Source organism: Hevea brasiliensis, chromosome 17 (genome assembly GCF_030052815.1).
Source record: "Hevea brasiliensis isolate MT/VB/25A 57/8 chromosome 17, ASM3005281v1, whole genome shotgun sequence".
NCBI lineage: Eukaryota > Viridiplantae > Streptophyta > Magnoliopsida > Malpighiales > Euphorbiaceae > Hevea > Hevea brasiliensis.
In genome coordinates this window covers 3,269,051-3,283,374 of record NC_079509.1, presented here as the reverse complement: position 1 = coordinate 3,283,374, position 14,324 = coordinate 3,269,051, and the positions used below count along the sequence as shown (strand labels likewise).

General features: G+C 32.5%; 1 protein-coding gene, 1 long non-coding RNA gene and 1 pseudogene across 2 annotated transcripts; 2 read left to right on the top strand and 1 right to left on the bottom strand.

Moving 5' to 3' along the window:
• The first annotated feature begins 3,569 nt into the window (after positions 1 to 3,569).
• LOC110637498 (bidirectional sugar transporter SWEET3) lies at positions 3,570 to 5,592 on the top strand. Its single transcript, XM_021787622.2, has 7 exons — positions 3,570 to 3,728; positions 3,843 to 3,879; positions 3,997 to 4,219; positions 4,409 to 4,570; positions 4,824 to 4,943; positions 5,033 to 5,234; positions 5,357 to 5,592. The coding sequence occupies exons 1-6, from the start codon at positions 3,692 to 3,694 to the stop codon at positions 5,201 to 5,203; spliced, it is 750 nt and encodes a 249-aa protein (XP_021643314.1). The 5' UTR covers positions 3,570 to 3,691; the 3' UTR covers positions 5,204 to 5,234; positions 5,357 to 5,592.
• A 657-nt stretch (positions 5,593 to 6,249) lies between these two features.
• Positions 6,250 to 8,506, bottom strand: LOC110637491 (pentatricopeptide repeat-containing protein At4g13650-like; annotated as a pseudogene).
• A 927-nt stretch (positions 8,507 to 9,433) lies between these two features.
• On the top strand, positions 9,434 to 11,106 carry LOC110637500 (uncharacterized). The gene is made up of 3 exons (XR_002491523.2): positions 9,434 to 9,979; positions 10,193 to 10,441; positions 10,614 to 11,106. It is a non-coding gene; the product is annotated as an uncharacterized LOC110637500 (long non-coding RNA).
• The last annotated feature ends 3,218 nt before the right edge of the window (positions 11,107 to 14,324 follow it).

Sequence of the window (14,324 nt, the reverse complement as noted above, 5' to 3'; positions counted from 1 at the left end):
TGTATTATGTAAATTAATTATTAAAAATTTTGTGTTATAAATTAAAATTTAATTATTTTATTATTATATATCTTTAAGTGGAAATATCTTCAATATAATTTACAAGTAATTTATGCAAGACCAGTCCGTGCTAAATCTTTGATCAACAACGACAAAAGTTAGGGCTAGAGATTCACGCAAGAAGCAATTTTTCATGTCGCTTCCACATTATGCATCCGACCGTCGGACAAAAAAATTTTGTTCGGTTGGCACACCTAACATCTAACCCATGATAATAAAAAAAAAAAAAAAACCGACAATATATATATAGTTGCAGTTTAATTTTAATTTGATTTTGATTAATTATAATTAAATATAATAATTAAAAATTTTTTAAGACTAAATTAGATCAGTTGATTTAGGCTTGAATTTAATTAATTTTTATTTGATTTTAATTTTAAATTAAAATAAAATAATTAATTATTAAATATACCAATTGGATTCAATATTCTTAAGCGTACGATTTAATAGAATCTTATTAAAAGGAATTCGAATAATATATAATCAAATTTGAAATAAATTTTTATTTGAGAATAATAACTATATTGAATTTGAATTTTTTATATATATTAATTGGATATTTATTATTTAAATTTATTTATATAAATAATTATTTAAATATAAAATATATTTTATAATAACATGTATAAACTTTTATATGTTATATTTTAAATAAATAAAATTTAAATATTTTATATAAATTATTAATAAAAATATATAAAAATAAATAAATTGAAGTAATTTAAGATAAATTTTAACTAGAATTAAAGCGAAACAAATATTTAAAATAATAATCAAATTGAAGCTTTAATGAAATGATTTTCGGGGTCCCATTCCATAGCCATCTCTACTAATTAAGATTTGAAAGCAAAACCGCAGCTACATCAGCATCAGGGGTAGCACTAGCACCATCAATAATGAACTAATGCTTCTTCAGACATCACATTAGACGTCGAAAAGCATCTCTCTTTTGGCTGAAAAAAAAAAAAATAAAAGCTCTGATATTGCTTAGCCACCTTCATTGGAATACTTTGGTAGCTTACCCTTCACAAACCCAAGTGGGTTTCTCACCAATCAAATTGTTGCTTATACCTAAAAATACCCCCCCACCTTTTTTTTTTCTGGTTCCGCTGAGAGAACCAGGCATAAATTAATCCTACTGGCATCTCCAGATTCTTACTACTGTGTTAAACGTGACTAGAACATACATTTAGAAAAAAGGGAACTAGCCAATGTTTTTTCAAGGAGAATAAAATTTCCAAGGATTAACTTATAGCTAGGTCAATATATAGTCGAATTTTTGTGTTCTTCTTGCAGCCACAAGCTTCTATGAGGAACCTGAAATTTCGAAAACTGCAAGGATAAAAAATTTTCGAATAATGTGAATAATATAATTCAAGAAATAGATAAGGTTATATATGCTAGATAGGTTATATGTTTGCTGATTGAAATTGACCATTCATTCATCTATGGTATTCTTTTCTTGGACACATATGAACCATATTGCTAGCTAGTAGTAGTGTCTAGAATTAAGCTAATATTCTTTTGCTCATATGCATAAAATACCAATTGCCACATCCAAGCATCCATATCTAAGGTATTAAGTGCTTCACAAAACCAACAATACGCTGGCTTATTTTCTTTTTTAGCTTGGGAATATATTCTTAAAAGCTCACACTTAATTAGTTGTAAGCAAAACTAATGCCCATACTAGTTGATGTATATTATAATATTTGAAAGTGCTTTTAATCTTCTGCATTACAAAAGGTAAAAAAAAAAAAAAAAATTATTAGATCTTATTCATTGTCAATTCAAGAAACAAATATATACGTCTCACTTATTTTTTTATTTTAAATTAAATTTGTTACTTATAAAAAAATATATATATATTATACCTTAAATTCATAATAGACTAAATATAGCAAAAAAATTTTCATACAAAAGGAACTTAACCATTTGATTAATATAAAAAATCTTGTTTAGACTCAATTTATTGTGAATTCAAGATATAACATGTATAATGAGATCATATGTAAAATAAGAGAGACGCATGTATTTATGTTACGAGTCTATAATAGACCAAGTAAGTTTTTTCTTAGGCTAATGATATAATTAATGGCTTTAATGATTTGTATATTTTTTGTTTGTGTAAATTAAAAGGCGAGGATCATTCTTGAAATTTCTTGATCAGTGAAAATATGCACTGAGTAATTATATCAACGAATTAAAACTATTTGCTGTTTAAAATTTGATTAATTATGATGGACTAATTCCAGAAAAGATATCCCCATGATTTTCCAAGTACGATCAGTGAGTATGGCAGTAATTATTGTTAGTTGTAAGATATGCATTGAAAATGTTCTCTTTATCACATATGTGGAAGACAGCCAGAAGGAAGTTGTTGAGATCATTGTAATAGCAATGGTCTTTTTATCACGGAAATATATTTGTTTAATTTAAAATGAATTGAAATGATGTTGACTGTGAAATTAATTAAATTAAATTTCAATCAAGTATGCTTTTAATTTCCTTCAACAGGATGTCAAAAAAGCATAAGCCACAAAAACTTATTATAAGAAGGGGATTTGGAATAAATTTCATCTGATCTATCTCTTCTAAGTATGCACATCGCTAAAAAAAAAAGATTCATTAGTTTGATTCCAAGTAAAAATTCTTCCCATGTTCTAAGAACCACTACAATTAATGCCAGAATCGGAATAAAATCCTTCTTTCTATATTCCAGTTATTAGAATAGAGCTGTCAGCATGTTTGGAGAAACATTGTTCCTGTGAATCAATTTTTGTCGATAACCTACAGGAACTGATGCCGCAGGAGCCATCAGACTACATATGATACTCTGCTTTAGTTTATTATTTTTTTTAATTACAATCTGTGATATTACAGAAAGTAATTTTTTGCATATCATATTGTCTTTCAATATATTTAACCATTTTTTTTTTTAACATGGGCATCATTCATTAGGTTTGTAACATCACAGCGAAAGCTTAATAGAACCCTATTAGTAGGAGCCATCCACAGGACTCTAGAAATCATAAAATAAACCAGGCATGCACAGGGAGTTTGTTTGTATGCGATAAATCTGTACAAATAGAGGTCAAAAATATTATTGAAGAAACCGTAATCTTTTAATAATGCATGCATTAGCTCTGACACATTATAAGATTATAATATATTTGACGAGACAAAAAGTGAATTGCCAAACAAATTTAATTGTATCAGGTGGAAAGTGGAATTGCTGTGGCATCTTCCACTCACAACAATAGAACCCAACAGCTAAGAAACCTTTTGTGCTGTTCTTCCTAATCTAAACTGGCCGGACACGGTTTTTGCATATCAAATTTCCCATGTGGCAATAAAAACAAAAGAGGCCTCCAATATTGAAGAGCTAGATATTTACATCCACAAGTTTACAAAGGAGTCCACATGTAAAGGACGTAGACAGCACTTGCTCTTCTTCTTTCAATTTTCTATTATATTCTTTTTTTATCCACGTCCCTTGGTGTATATATATATATATCCCCTTGATGTGCTACACCGTCCACAGAACATACTGAATTACTTGTTTAGTGAGAACCTCGATCTCTTCTCCTCCTCCTTTGGGACCATTTTCTTTCTTTCTTAGTAAAAAAACATGGGAGATAGGCTGCGCTTGGCAGTTGGAGTGATGGGTATTTCTTTCCCCTTTCGTTTGCCTACATGGTTAGCTCTATATCTTACTGCACCATGCAAACATTGCAATGAACTGACCTTTTATATCAACTCTGCTTGCTTTTCTTTTGCAGGCAATGCAGCTTCCTTGTTACTTTACACTGCACCCATGTACGTATTATTCAAGATACTGTAGATATATTATATATCTGGGCTCCAAGTGATTTCATTTTTTTCACTACATGGAACTGAAATTATTTAGATCTGTGTTTTTTTGTATGCTTTCAGATTAACTTTCACAAGGGTGGTAAGGAAGAGAAGCACCGAGGAGTTTTCATGCGTTCCTTACATCATTACATTGTTAAACTGTCTCCTTTACACTTGGTATGGATTACCTGTTGTGAGCTACAAATGGGAAAACTTCCCTCTCGTCACTATCAATGGTTTAGGCATCTTTCTTGAGACTTCTTTCATTATCATATATTTTCGCTTCGCTGAAACTAGAGGAAGGGTGAGCAAATGAGAAACATTCTTTATTATTATTAATATTATTTACGTTCTTGATTTATTTCCACATATATATATGCCAGCCACTAAATAATTAAAATTTACATGAATCAAGTATCTAATTATAGTGCAAGAAGTATAAGATTTGAACTCTTAACATCTATTTTACCTTTAAAAATTTATGAATGTGCAGATAAAAGTTGGTGTTATGTTGCTTCCTGTCCTCCTGTTTTTCTCCATAACTGCAGCTATCTCATCTTTTGCGTTCCACGATCACCATAGTCGCAAGGTATTCACAGGAAGTGTTGGTCTGGTGGGGTCTGTGGGAATGTATGGTTCTCCACTAGTGGTTATGGTGAGTCATCGATCCTTTCTTTCTTTTTAATTCATGATATTCTCTTCTTCTTCTTCTTCTTCTTCTTCTTCTTCTTCTTCTTCTTCTTCTTCTTCTTCTTCTTCTTCTTCTTCTTCATGGCATCCGTGAACTTCAAGCTTGCATATTTAGTAAATGCAAGCCCTTTGGACCTCCAAATGCATCGGCCATTTTGACATTTTTACTAATTATTAATTATTTTGTTCTTATTGTTGTGTGAACTTCATAATTGCAGAAGCAAGTAATACAAACAAAGAGCGTGGAATTCATGCCATTCTACTTATCATTTTTTTCATTCCTGGCAAGTTCTCTGTGGCTAGCTTATGGACTATTCAGCCGTGATATCTTTCTAGCGGTCTGTATTGTTGTTTAACCTTTACTTTTTTGCTAAAGCAGCCCATGAAACTCCTCCTGAAGTCCTAATTCAATCTTGGATTTTTGCAGTCTCCTAATTTGCTCGGTACCCCATTAGGCATCCTCCAACTTGTGTTGTACTGCAAGTATAGAAAAAGGGGTGTCATGGAAAAGCCACAAAAATGGGATTTAGAAAAGAATGAAGACAAACCCAAGCAGTTGCAGCTCGTGGTTAATGAAGATATTAATGGCAAGAGTTGAAGAACTAGCAGCCTAATGGGATTCCTTTTCGGTATGTATCTGATACATCCATAGATCTTTAAAATTGACTACCACTAGTTTCTTTTTTCTATATATGTGCAAAAAGTTTTACATTTTAAACAGAGATTTTATACTTTTGCTTATTTGTGACAGGGGAAACTATAATTCATTGCGAATAAATTTCAATGAAGCTATTGGGAAGGCAGTAAGAGCAGCTGAATTAAGTTGTATGAGGAATTAAGATAGTTGTAGTTCCATGATTTTAATGATGTATGAAGCATGCTAATTAAGTAATATAATGTTCTTCTGTATTGAATAAAACATGCATCAACACAGAGGGTGGAAAAGAATTTCTCATTTAATTTTAATTTTAATTCCATGGAATGTTACCGATTGAGTGCATGAGGTAAAGCCAACCAATAGGCTGAAATATTAATAAAAAAAAATTTTGAAAAATGAAATAATGTATACCTAATTAAGGCAATTAAGTGGAATCCACATCAAGCAGCCAGCTTAATCGTTACAACTCGGATATTTTTCCTTAAAAAATTTAGAACAATCCAAAAATTACGCAAGCATTTCCCCATAGAATATAATCAAATTAGTCCATTTCCATAAAAACTCCAGATTTGATGAGGGAATTGCATTTACCGGACCTTCTTTTTGCAGCGGCCACCTTTTGTCAAAGCAAAGACCAAAGTAGTGCCACTTAGTGGTTGGTGAAACGGAGAATATGAATTTAATTTAGTGATATCAAAAATCCACATTCAATTCACACTTTAATAAATATTTTTTTAATATTATTTTGGACACAATGTTAAAATTATAAACAATATTAAGATTACTTATAAAATAATAAATAATATATACAATATCATACATAATAACACTGTAAATTAATATAAAAGTGTTGTTATGAAATTTATACGCATCATTAGGTAGTTATTAATAATATATTTTAAATTTTTAAAGTCTAAATCTGTAATAAGAATTAGATTTGAATTGAGTTAAATAAAAAAATTAAGGAAAATATAAATAATAAAAAATTACATGTGCGATTTTAAGTACTTATTACATATGTATAAAAAATGTACACAAATTCATAAAAAAAAAAAAAGTGTACACAAAAAGAGGAGCACAGCGGACAAAACAACCTTAAAAGAGGAATTAAGTTGCTCTTACCAACAGTTAATTATCAAATTCTAAGAAATCAAAAGCAAAAATTTAAAGTCGGCAACACAAGCATGATCATAATCATCATAAATAAGAACAATAACGGGACCCCACTTTGATGAGCAAGAAGCGTTGCTTTGACAAAGGATATGTTCTGAGGATCCATTCTGCCTTGACAAGCGCAAGTCTGGTGCCATTGTCAAATACCCTGACCAACTACGGCCATGAAAATATGTAAAGGAAAATAGTGGTTAACTGCAAGAATTGGGAAGAATATATTGCTCACGTGTCGTAGTAGCAACCATTTGTTACCGAGAACCTGTGATTGTGAGTCCAACCATTCAGTGAACAAACTGAATTTGTTCCAGCATGATTACAAACAAAAACTCAAACAGAGCCCTCCAAAAAGATTCTGAAAAGTGACTACTAGGACAGAACATCTTCTGCATGAAATATATGCTCAAGGAAATCTACAATTTTCATTAAAAAAACCTTAAATGAAATTAAAAAAAGATATAGCAGTAATTGAGGAATATGTGAAAAGAGATGCATGAAGGTTAGAGAATGAATAACCTTAATAGTGAAATGAATTTAGTGGCAATCCTTTCACCCTTTCACCAACCACGAAGTGGCACTACTTTGGTCTTTGCTTTAACAAAAGGTGGCCGCTGCAAAAAGAAGGCCTGGCAAATGCAATTCCCTCATCAAATCTGGAGATTTTATGGAAATGGACTAATTTGATTATATTCTATGAAATGAATTTGATTATATGGAAATGGACTAATTTGACTTGGGATGCAAATGGAACATATGTTCGGCAACCCTTTCACCCTCTTCCATGTCCATCCAGAACCAAGAAGCACTAAGCAAACCCGATCTGCTTCAATGGGCATTTCCTTTATAAACTCCTCAGCTTCTAGTAGGCGTCCTGACTAAGCACGCATAATGCTTTAAAGTTGGAGTTACTCCACAGAATTCATCCATTGAGCGGAAAATCTCATCCCTTCATTGAACAGACCACCACGGCCACAAGCAGTCACAATCTCAACCAAAGTAGCTCTATTAGGGACAACTTTTTGATCTAACATTTATGAGAGCCGTCCACACTGCCACATTTGGTGAATAGATGCTTGAAAGGATTTTTACGCATCAAAGATGTTCCCACATTTGGACTGAATATCTACAAGTGAAGTTCCAACATAAATATTTGATTCGAATGGTATTTTGATTAAGTCGGTATGGAGCATTTGCCCTTGTTGAAGTGATCCAATTAATGCACGAACAAGCACGATATAGAACAGAGAGTGCTGATCTAGTACAGTCTAGTAACAATTGGCGCATGGTTCCATACAGTTTTAAAGCATCTTCATGCCGCTCATTTTGAATATAGCCTGACAATATTTAGCTCCTAGACATAGGGTTTGTCTCCCCTTTTGTTTTTCTCAAAAATCATCAAAGCCTAATCAATCTCACCATTCCTTGAGTACACAGTAATCATGGTATTTGAAGAAATGATAGTTTTCCAAGGCATTTTCTCAAACAACCTTTTTGAATCCTCAACTCGGCCATTCATTGCATAGCCTTTCACCCTCAAATTACACACAACATAATTTTTCTTAGTTACTCTGTAAAAAATCAGCTCCTCGTCTCCAATCCTACCCATCAATATTCACCCCCCTCAATTAGGCAGCTTGAAGCACCTAACACGGGTTAACTGCTCCATCATAAACTATTTTCATCAATAGAGTCACAATCACAACCAAACTGAATAAGCGGACCACCAATTGACTGATCAAATTTAAATCCACATTTTATCAGAATCCCATGAACAACAAAGCTTACGGCAAATCCTCATAACACAATCCAAGGTGAACTCGTTAGGTACTACCTCTCCACTTGCTCTCATCCGAAATAAGCTTAGTCCACGAAACAATGTCCTTTTTTTAGGCATTTTAATAAAGACGTTATAAGCATCGTAATTAACCCGCATCGACCCACCAGCTCATTGCTATCTCGCAACTCATAAAAAACCTGCCCGGCAATTTGGATTTGTGAACAATTTGCATAAAAATACAACAAGGCACTCCTTACAAGCTTGAAACTCTCGCGACCATTTCGAGTAACCGGACATCATGGTGTTCCAAGAAACAAATGCTCGTTTTGGCATTTGATCTAACAGGTATCGGGCAAAGTCTAGCTCGCCCTGTACTGCTGTCTAGTTACGGTGATGTTAGTAGAGATCACGAGGTGTCAAATTTTGGTGTTTGGATATGAATTGAGCACCGTTTCACGAACTTCAGTCGACTGCATCCATTTTGCGGGAAAAGATTTGTTAGCAATTCGCAAATCGACAAGAGGCAGAGGGAGCAGTGGGACAAATGAAATTAAATAGGATATTACTTAAAATATTATTTTTAAATAATATTATTTAAAAAATTTCAAAATTATTTTTCTTATTTTAATTTTTTATTATTAAAATATATTAAATTTAATTTTTAATGCTTTTTTATTTTTCAACAATAATTTTAATAGCAGCGTTAATAATAGTGACAAATAAAATCTACAGTATATTTGAAAACACTAAAAATATTAAAAAAGAAAAATAAGAGTATATTATAGTTTTATTTTTAATTATTTTTATTTAAAAGATTAAAAAGAATGACGAATGGAAATTTTGAGTAAAAAAAAAAATTATGGGGCTGATTTTTATTTTTTTTTAAGGAAAATATTTAAATTACAAAAAGTCTTATATATGTTGGTTGAATCAATTTTAAGTTGTCAAAAATCCAATTCTTAGATTAAACTTTGAAAAATATATGAGTTTATTTAATATGGGCAAATGGAGAATTGATTTTTATCGATTAGGTTAAAGATAATGGTTAAAAATACTGAGATTAAAAGTTTATTTCTTTTATATATAATCACTCATTTTAAAACTAAAATTTTTAATTTTAATAATTTTTCAAGGTGAAATATAATTTATATTATTAAGATTTAAATTACAATCACGATAAATCGCATTGTGGGATCGCTGCGTTTCATTTAGTCCGCATTCAAAGAGAACTCCTTGCGTGAGGACACGTAGTGAACGACCTTCTCCCGTCTTTCTCCGTTTCACTACGCACATCTCCGGCTTTCGGCAAACCGAACGAAGAACAAAAACAATAACACAACTTCGGAAAACACAGGGGCAAGTTCTGTACGCTGATCGATCTTTTGTACTCTAAAATTCTTGAATAATCTTGCAAATGGTGAAGCTAGCGTCGGCACGAGAGAACAGAATGTACGGAACAATGCTGGGTGGAAACAGAGCAAAATACATAAACACAGGGCTTTATGTGTTTGCTACCATTGTTCTTATAGGTGGGTTTGCGGCCTTGTTCTCAATGGAGCCTAGATCGGGTTTGGTTTTTGTGTTCATAGCCTTAGCACTCATAATTTAGTTAATCTTCATGATCTCGTTGCCCATCTCGCTGGGATCGATTACCGGTTAACTTTAATGGGGTATGATACGCAGCTGGCGCTTGTGGAGTTTGCGGTTCCTGTATTTCAGGCCTTGGGGGCTTTGCTTTTGTTCTTGGGTATCTTTTTCTTTTTCTTCAGGTACGTACGGTGCTTTATTGATGCATGAAAATTGACCCTTTGTGTTCCATACTTAACGTGGCGTTTGATTTTCATGGAGATTGCTGGAATTTGAACAAATTGACAAATCTAATTCCACCTTGTGCCTAAGAGACCAAAATGGTTTTTTTTTATCGCATTTTAGTTTCACTATATTGCAAGTATGCCTGGCATGACCATTTCAACGCGTTGTAGGAAGTGAAAGGATATGGTTACTACAAATTGGAAAAGCTGGGCTTTAACATGCTTATTGCTGGACCAGTTCTATGGGTGCTTGGATCAATCCACAACTCGTGTCAAATATACGACAGCTGATGGGCATGTCCAAATGTTGCGAGCGAGTGTTCATATCCTTTTTTAATGGGTAGTTTGTTGTTCTTGATTGGTGCCATGCTTAATAGCCAGGATCAAGCTGGGCTGGACCATCATGGGGTACTGCTATTGGTAAGCTTCCATTTGTTTTCTTGAAACCAATTTTAGCACAGAGAGATTAAAACTTTCTGATAAAATTTACATCATCAAATGGTTACCTTATCAGTTGCATTGCTTATTAAAAATTTAGGGTGGTGTTTTTCAAAGAAAGTTTTGTATCATACAGAGTTTATTATCAATGCAGGGAAGAAACTTGGTGTTGATGGGCATCTTTGGAAGTGTTTTACTATTAATTGGGGGATTAACAAATGTGGTAAAGTGTCCAAGATGCGGCAAATTGATGGACTGCGCCTGAAGAAACTGCGAGGAGGGGCTCAGGGACGTTTAATGCATCAGAAAGAAGGGCAGCTGCCGCTTATTGCAGAAGAACAATGGAGGAGGCAAAGGGTAATCGAGGAAACAAAAGCTGTACCTGTTCCTGTTCCAGTTCCAGTTCCAACTTCTTACAAGGATGTGCTTCTCGGTCAGACTTGATTGCTTCACTCATCTACGAGTGATCATCACCGGTCTTCTCTGGTCACTTTGGTGCTATGTGGCCATCTCTGATTTTGCTTCTCTCCTGTTACTCACGAGTTTAGATATGATTGATATTCTTGTTTATCGAGGACATGTAAGATTTTGGATGATAATATATTGAATTTCGATATATAATCAAATATTAGACATTGGATTTGTGAGATTTGAGAGATTATTTGATTTTTTTTTTTTATTCAGAGAATTATTGACGTTTGTTGTTAGTCAGATTAACTATAATTTTCAAATAAAACTATTCAATAGATTAATAATAAAATAAAGATAAAATAAAAAAATAATACTTTCAAAACACCTTTATTTTTTATATTTATTTCTCCATAAATAACAGTAAAATAAAAAAAATTGAGTGCATTCATTTAACTTATAAATAAAAATATTTTAAATATTAAAATTTAAATAAATTTATTATTTTAAATTTTTTAAATATTTAAATTTAAATAAATTTATTATTTTAAATTTTTTAAATATTTAAATTTTATTAAATAATTATAAATTTTGTTTTAATAAAGGTCAAAGCTTTTTTTTTTTTTTTTCAAAGATCTGAAATGTATTAAAGCTCTAAGTGGACAAGAAGGAGAATACAAAGGAAGCTTGCAGCATATGGTTACAATAGTACATATCATGTCCTGCTTTTGTTGCCAATGCATGAGTAGCTTTGTTACAACATTAATAACACGTGCAAATTTTGTAGTTTGAAGAATTCTGTAGTTTGAAGAATTTCAACTCTTCTCAACAACCTCAACAACATGCGAGATATAAGCTGATTCTTTGGGAGGCTTATGGCTTATCCACAGATTTTGTAGCTGATTGTTTTAGTTTCAAACTTTTCTCCGTAACTAATTTTCCTTGCTTTTAGCACTTGTAACCTTATAAGAGCTTTTGCTCTCAGATTAATAATACACAAGAAATAGATGTACAATCAAACATTACTGTCCTCATATTTTATCATGGTATCAGAGCAGGAGTTCTGAAGTTTAACAACAAAGAATGTCAAACCATTCAAACAACAATACCATCAACGCATCTGCTACTGATGGAGCTACTGTGGCTTCATCACCTTACTTGCTGCAGCCAAGTGACAATCCAGGACTATCCTTTGTCACATTGATGCGTCCCAACCGCAAGTGCACGGGTCGTACAAGTAGTATAGAAAAATATCGATCCCACGAGGAGTTGTGTTAATGATTGAATTTTCGATATAAAAATTGACTAAATCGAAGTATTTATGAGATTAAAATGACGAATTAATGGGTAATGGAGTATGAAATCTAAATGTGCAAAATTAATATTCTATTCAAAAATGTATTAATTAAACTAAAATTGCATCAAATAGAAATAAGCAAGTTCAAATATGGCAATATTTAAAATGGCAAATGATTAAATTTGATTAGAAATTAACAATGGTAAAAAGGTGATTCCGGAGTTCGGGATTTCATATTCGAGCTATTTTGGGATTTTAAATTGGTTGTCCAATCTTATGAAACTTATGAGTTTTAAGGAGATTAATCCTTAAATCCTTTGAATTCCCTTTTGAGTGAGACAAAGAGTGCCTTAATCAAACTAATCCTACTTTCGTGGACTTAGAATTAATTAAGACCCATTAAGTTCTTTAATTAATCTGTTAATCCTCTTAATCCTTAGCCTATTTCTAGGTCTAAGTTAATTAAGTCCAATTTCCTGATTATCTATCACAAGGTCTTCTCCTTTCGGTGCTTCAACCATGGATTAAGAACATTACTCAATGGGATCCTACATTAAGCATGTCATTAAGCATACAAGAAATGAATAAAACTCATTAAGACCACAAAATATGGATTACCCAATCAAAATCCACAAAATATCTCAAATATTACAACCCTTACTCCAGAATCAAAAGTAAACTACTCACTATCCATAATGCTTACAAGCTATGATGAGTTTAAATGGAAATAAAGCTTTAATCTAAGCTAAGAAGTAAGAAATTAAACACTAGAAATATGGAAAAATGTAAAGCAAGGAAGAAATCTGCAAATCTTGGTTAAAAATGGTGTGGAAGGTGAAAATGACTCCTCAAATTCTGCTTAGCCTCCTCCTTTCTTTCTTTGCTCCTTGCCCCCCTTCTAAAATGAGAAAATGGGACTATTTATAGCATTTTTCTGACATGGAGCCCTAAAATGGTATGTTCTAGGAGGAATTATTTGAGGGAATCTCCTGCCAGCTCATTAATGAACTCTTTATGGGACTGCATAAGTGGACTGCATAAGTTATGCACCCTTATGCGCTACTGGTTACGGGTCACTTATGGTTACATGACTTGGTGCATAGGTTATGCACAATTTCGTGAATCTGCATAAGGGAGGTGAGAATGTGCATAAGCTATGCATCTCCTTATGCACATTTTCTGGTTCTGGAACAGTGTTCTTCCTCCTTATGCAGAACTGCATAGCTTATGCGGCAAGTTATGCACAGTTTGGTCTATGCATATTTTAGCTTGAAAACTTACTTTTGGCATCTTTTTGCTGTAGAAGACACTCCTCAATGGCAAAATTCTCTTTAGTCCTTCAAAAACACCATTTTCCCTACAAAACAAAGCAAAAATTACAAATTAATCCAAAGTTGACAATTATGGAAAACTAACTAAATAACTAATGAAATTAGCTAAAAATGACTAATAACCAAATAAAATGATTGTGAAATTAGACCTAAATGACTATGCAAAATATGTGCATCAAATACCCCCAAACTCAAGCTTTTGCTTGTCCTCAAGCAAACTTTAAAATGTGGTGCAGAGTTTTAAAGGGTGCCTTATCCAAAGAGTTATGAAAATCACTCATTAAGGTAACTTAACACACCTTTAGCCATACCAACAATCCATATACCCATCCTTCAAAATGCAAAGAATTTAATGCTTATCCAAGCTTTCACCGCTTAGCCATCAAGTCAATTATCATTCAAATCCCCAAACCAACCAATCAAAAGAGAGAGTCATGCTCAAAAGGAATTCTAGAACAATCAATAGTCAAAGTGTCTCCATATGGAATGATGGAATTGAATGAATGAATGAATAATTTTTCAATCCCATAGGCAAATTCCCTACTCCTATCTCCACTAATGTAGCTAGTACTATCAAGAGATCAAAGGTCTTTTTAGGGATGTAGTGGGGCCATGGGGTTCAAAATGAGACTAAGAAGAAAGATAGGTAAAAAGGATTCAAAGCATGAGAATATTTTCAATTTTGAAACATAAGGTACACTTTATTACATATTTTTTTCTTTTTCTCTTTTTTTTTTTTTTTTTTATATGGGAGAGAAGAATACACAATGAGGATTGTCAAGTGCTAGCATAGTTTACAAAACACATAAAAATGGAGGGACATTTTGAT

Excerpts from the sequence above, each read along its gene's own strand:
- LOC110637498 (XM_021787622.2), top strand. The coding sequence starts at position 3,692 with ATGGGAGATAGGCTGCGCTTGGCAGTTGGAGTGATGG. Across the intron at positions 3,880-3,996 it reads TTACTTTACACTGCACCCAT|ATTAACTTTCACAAGGGTGG; the intron begins GTACGTATTATT and ends GTATGCTTTCAG. Across the intron at positions 4,220-4,408 it reads TCGCTGAAACTAGAGGAAGG|ATAAAAGTTGGTGTTATGTT; the intron begins GTGAGCAAATGA and ends ATGAATGTGCAG.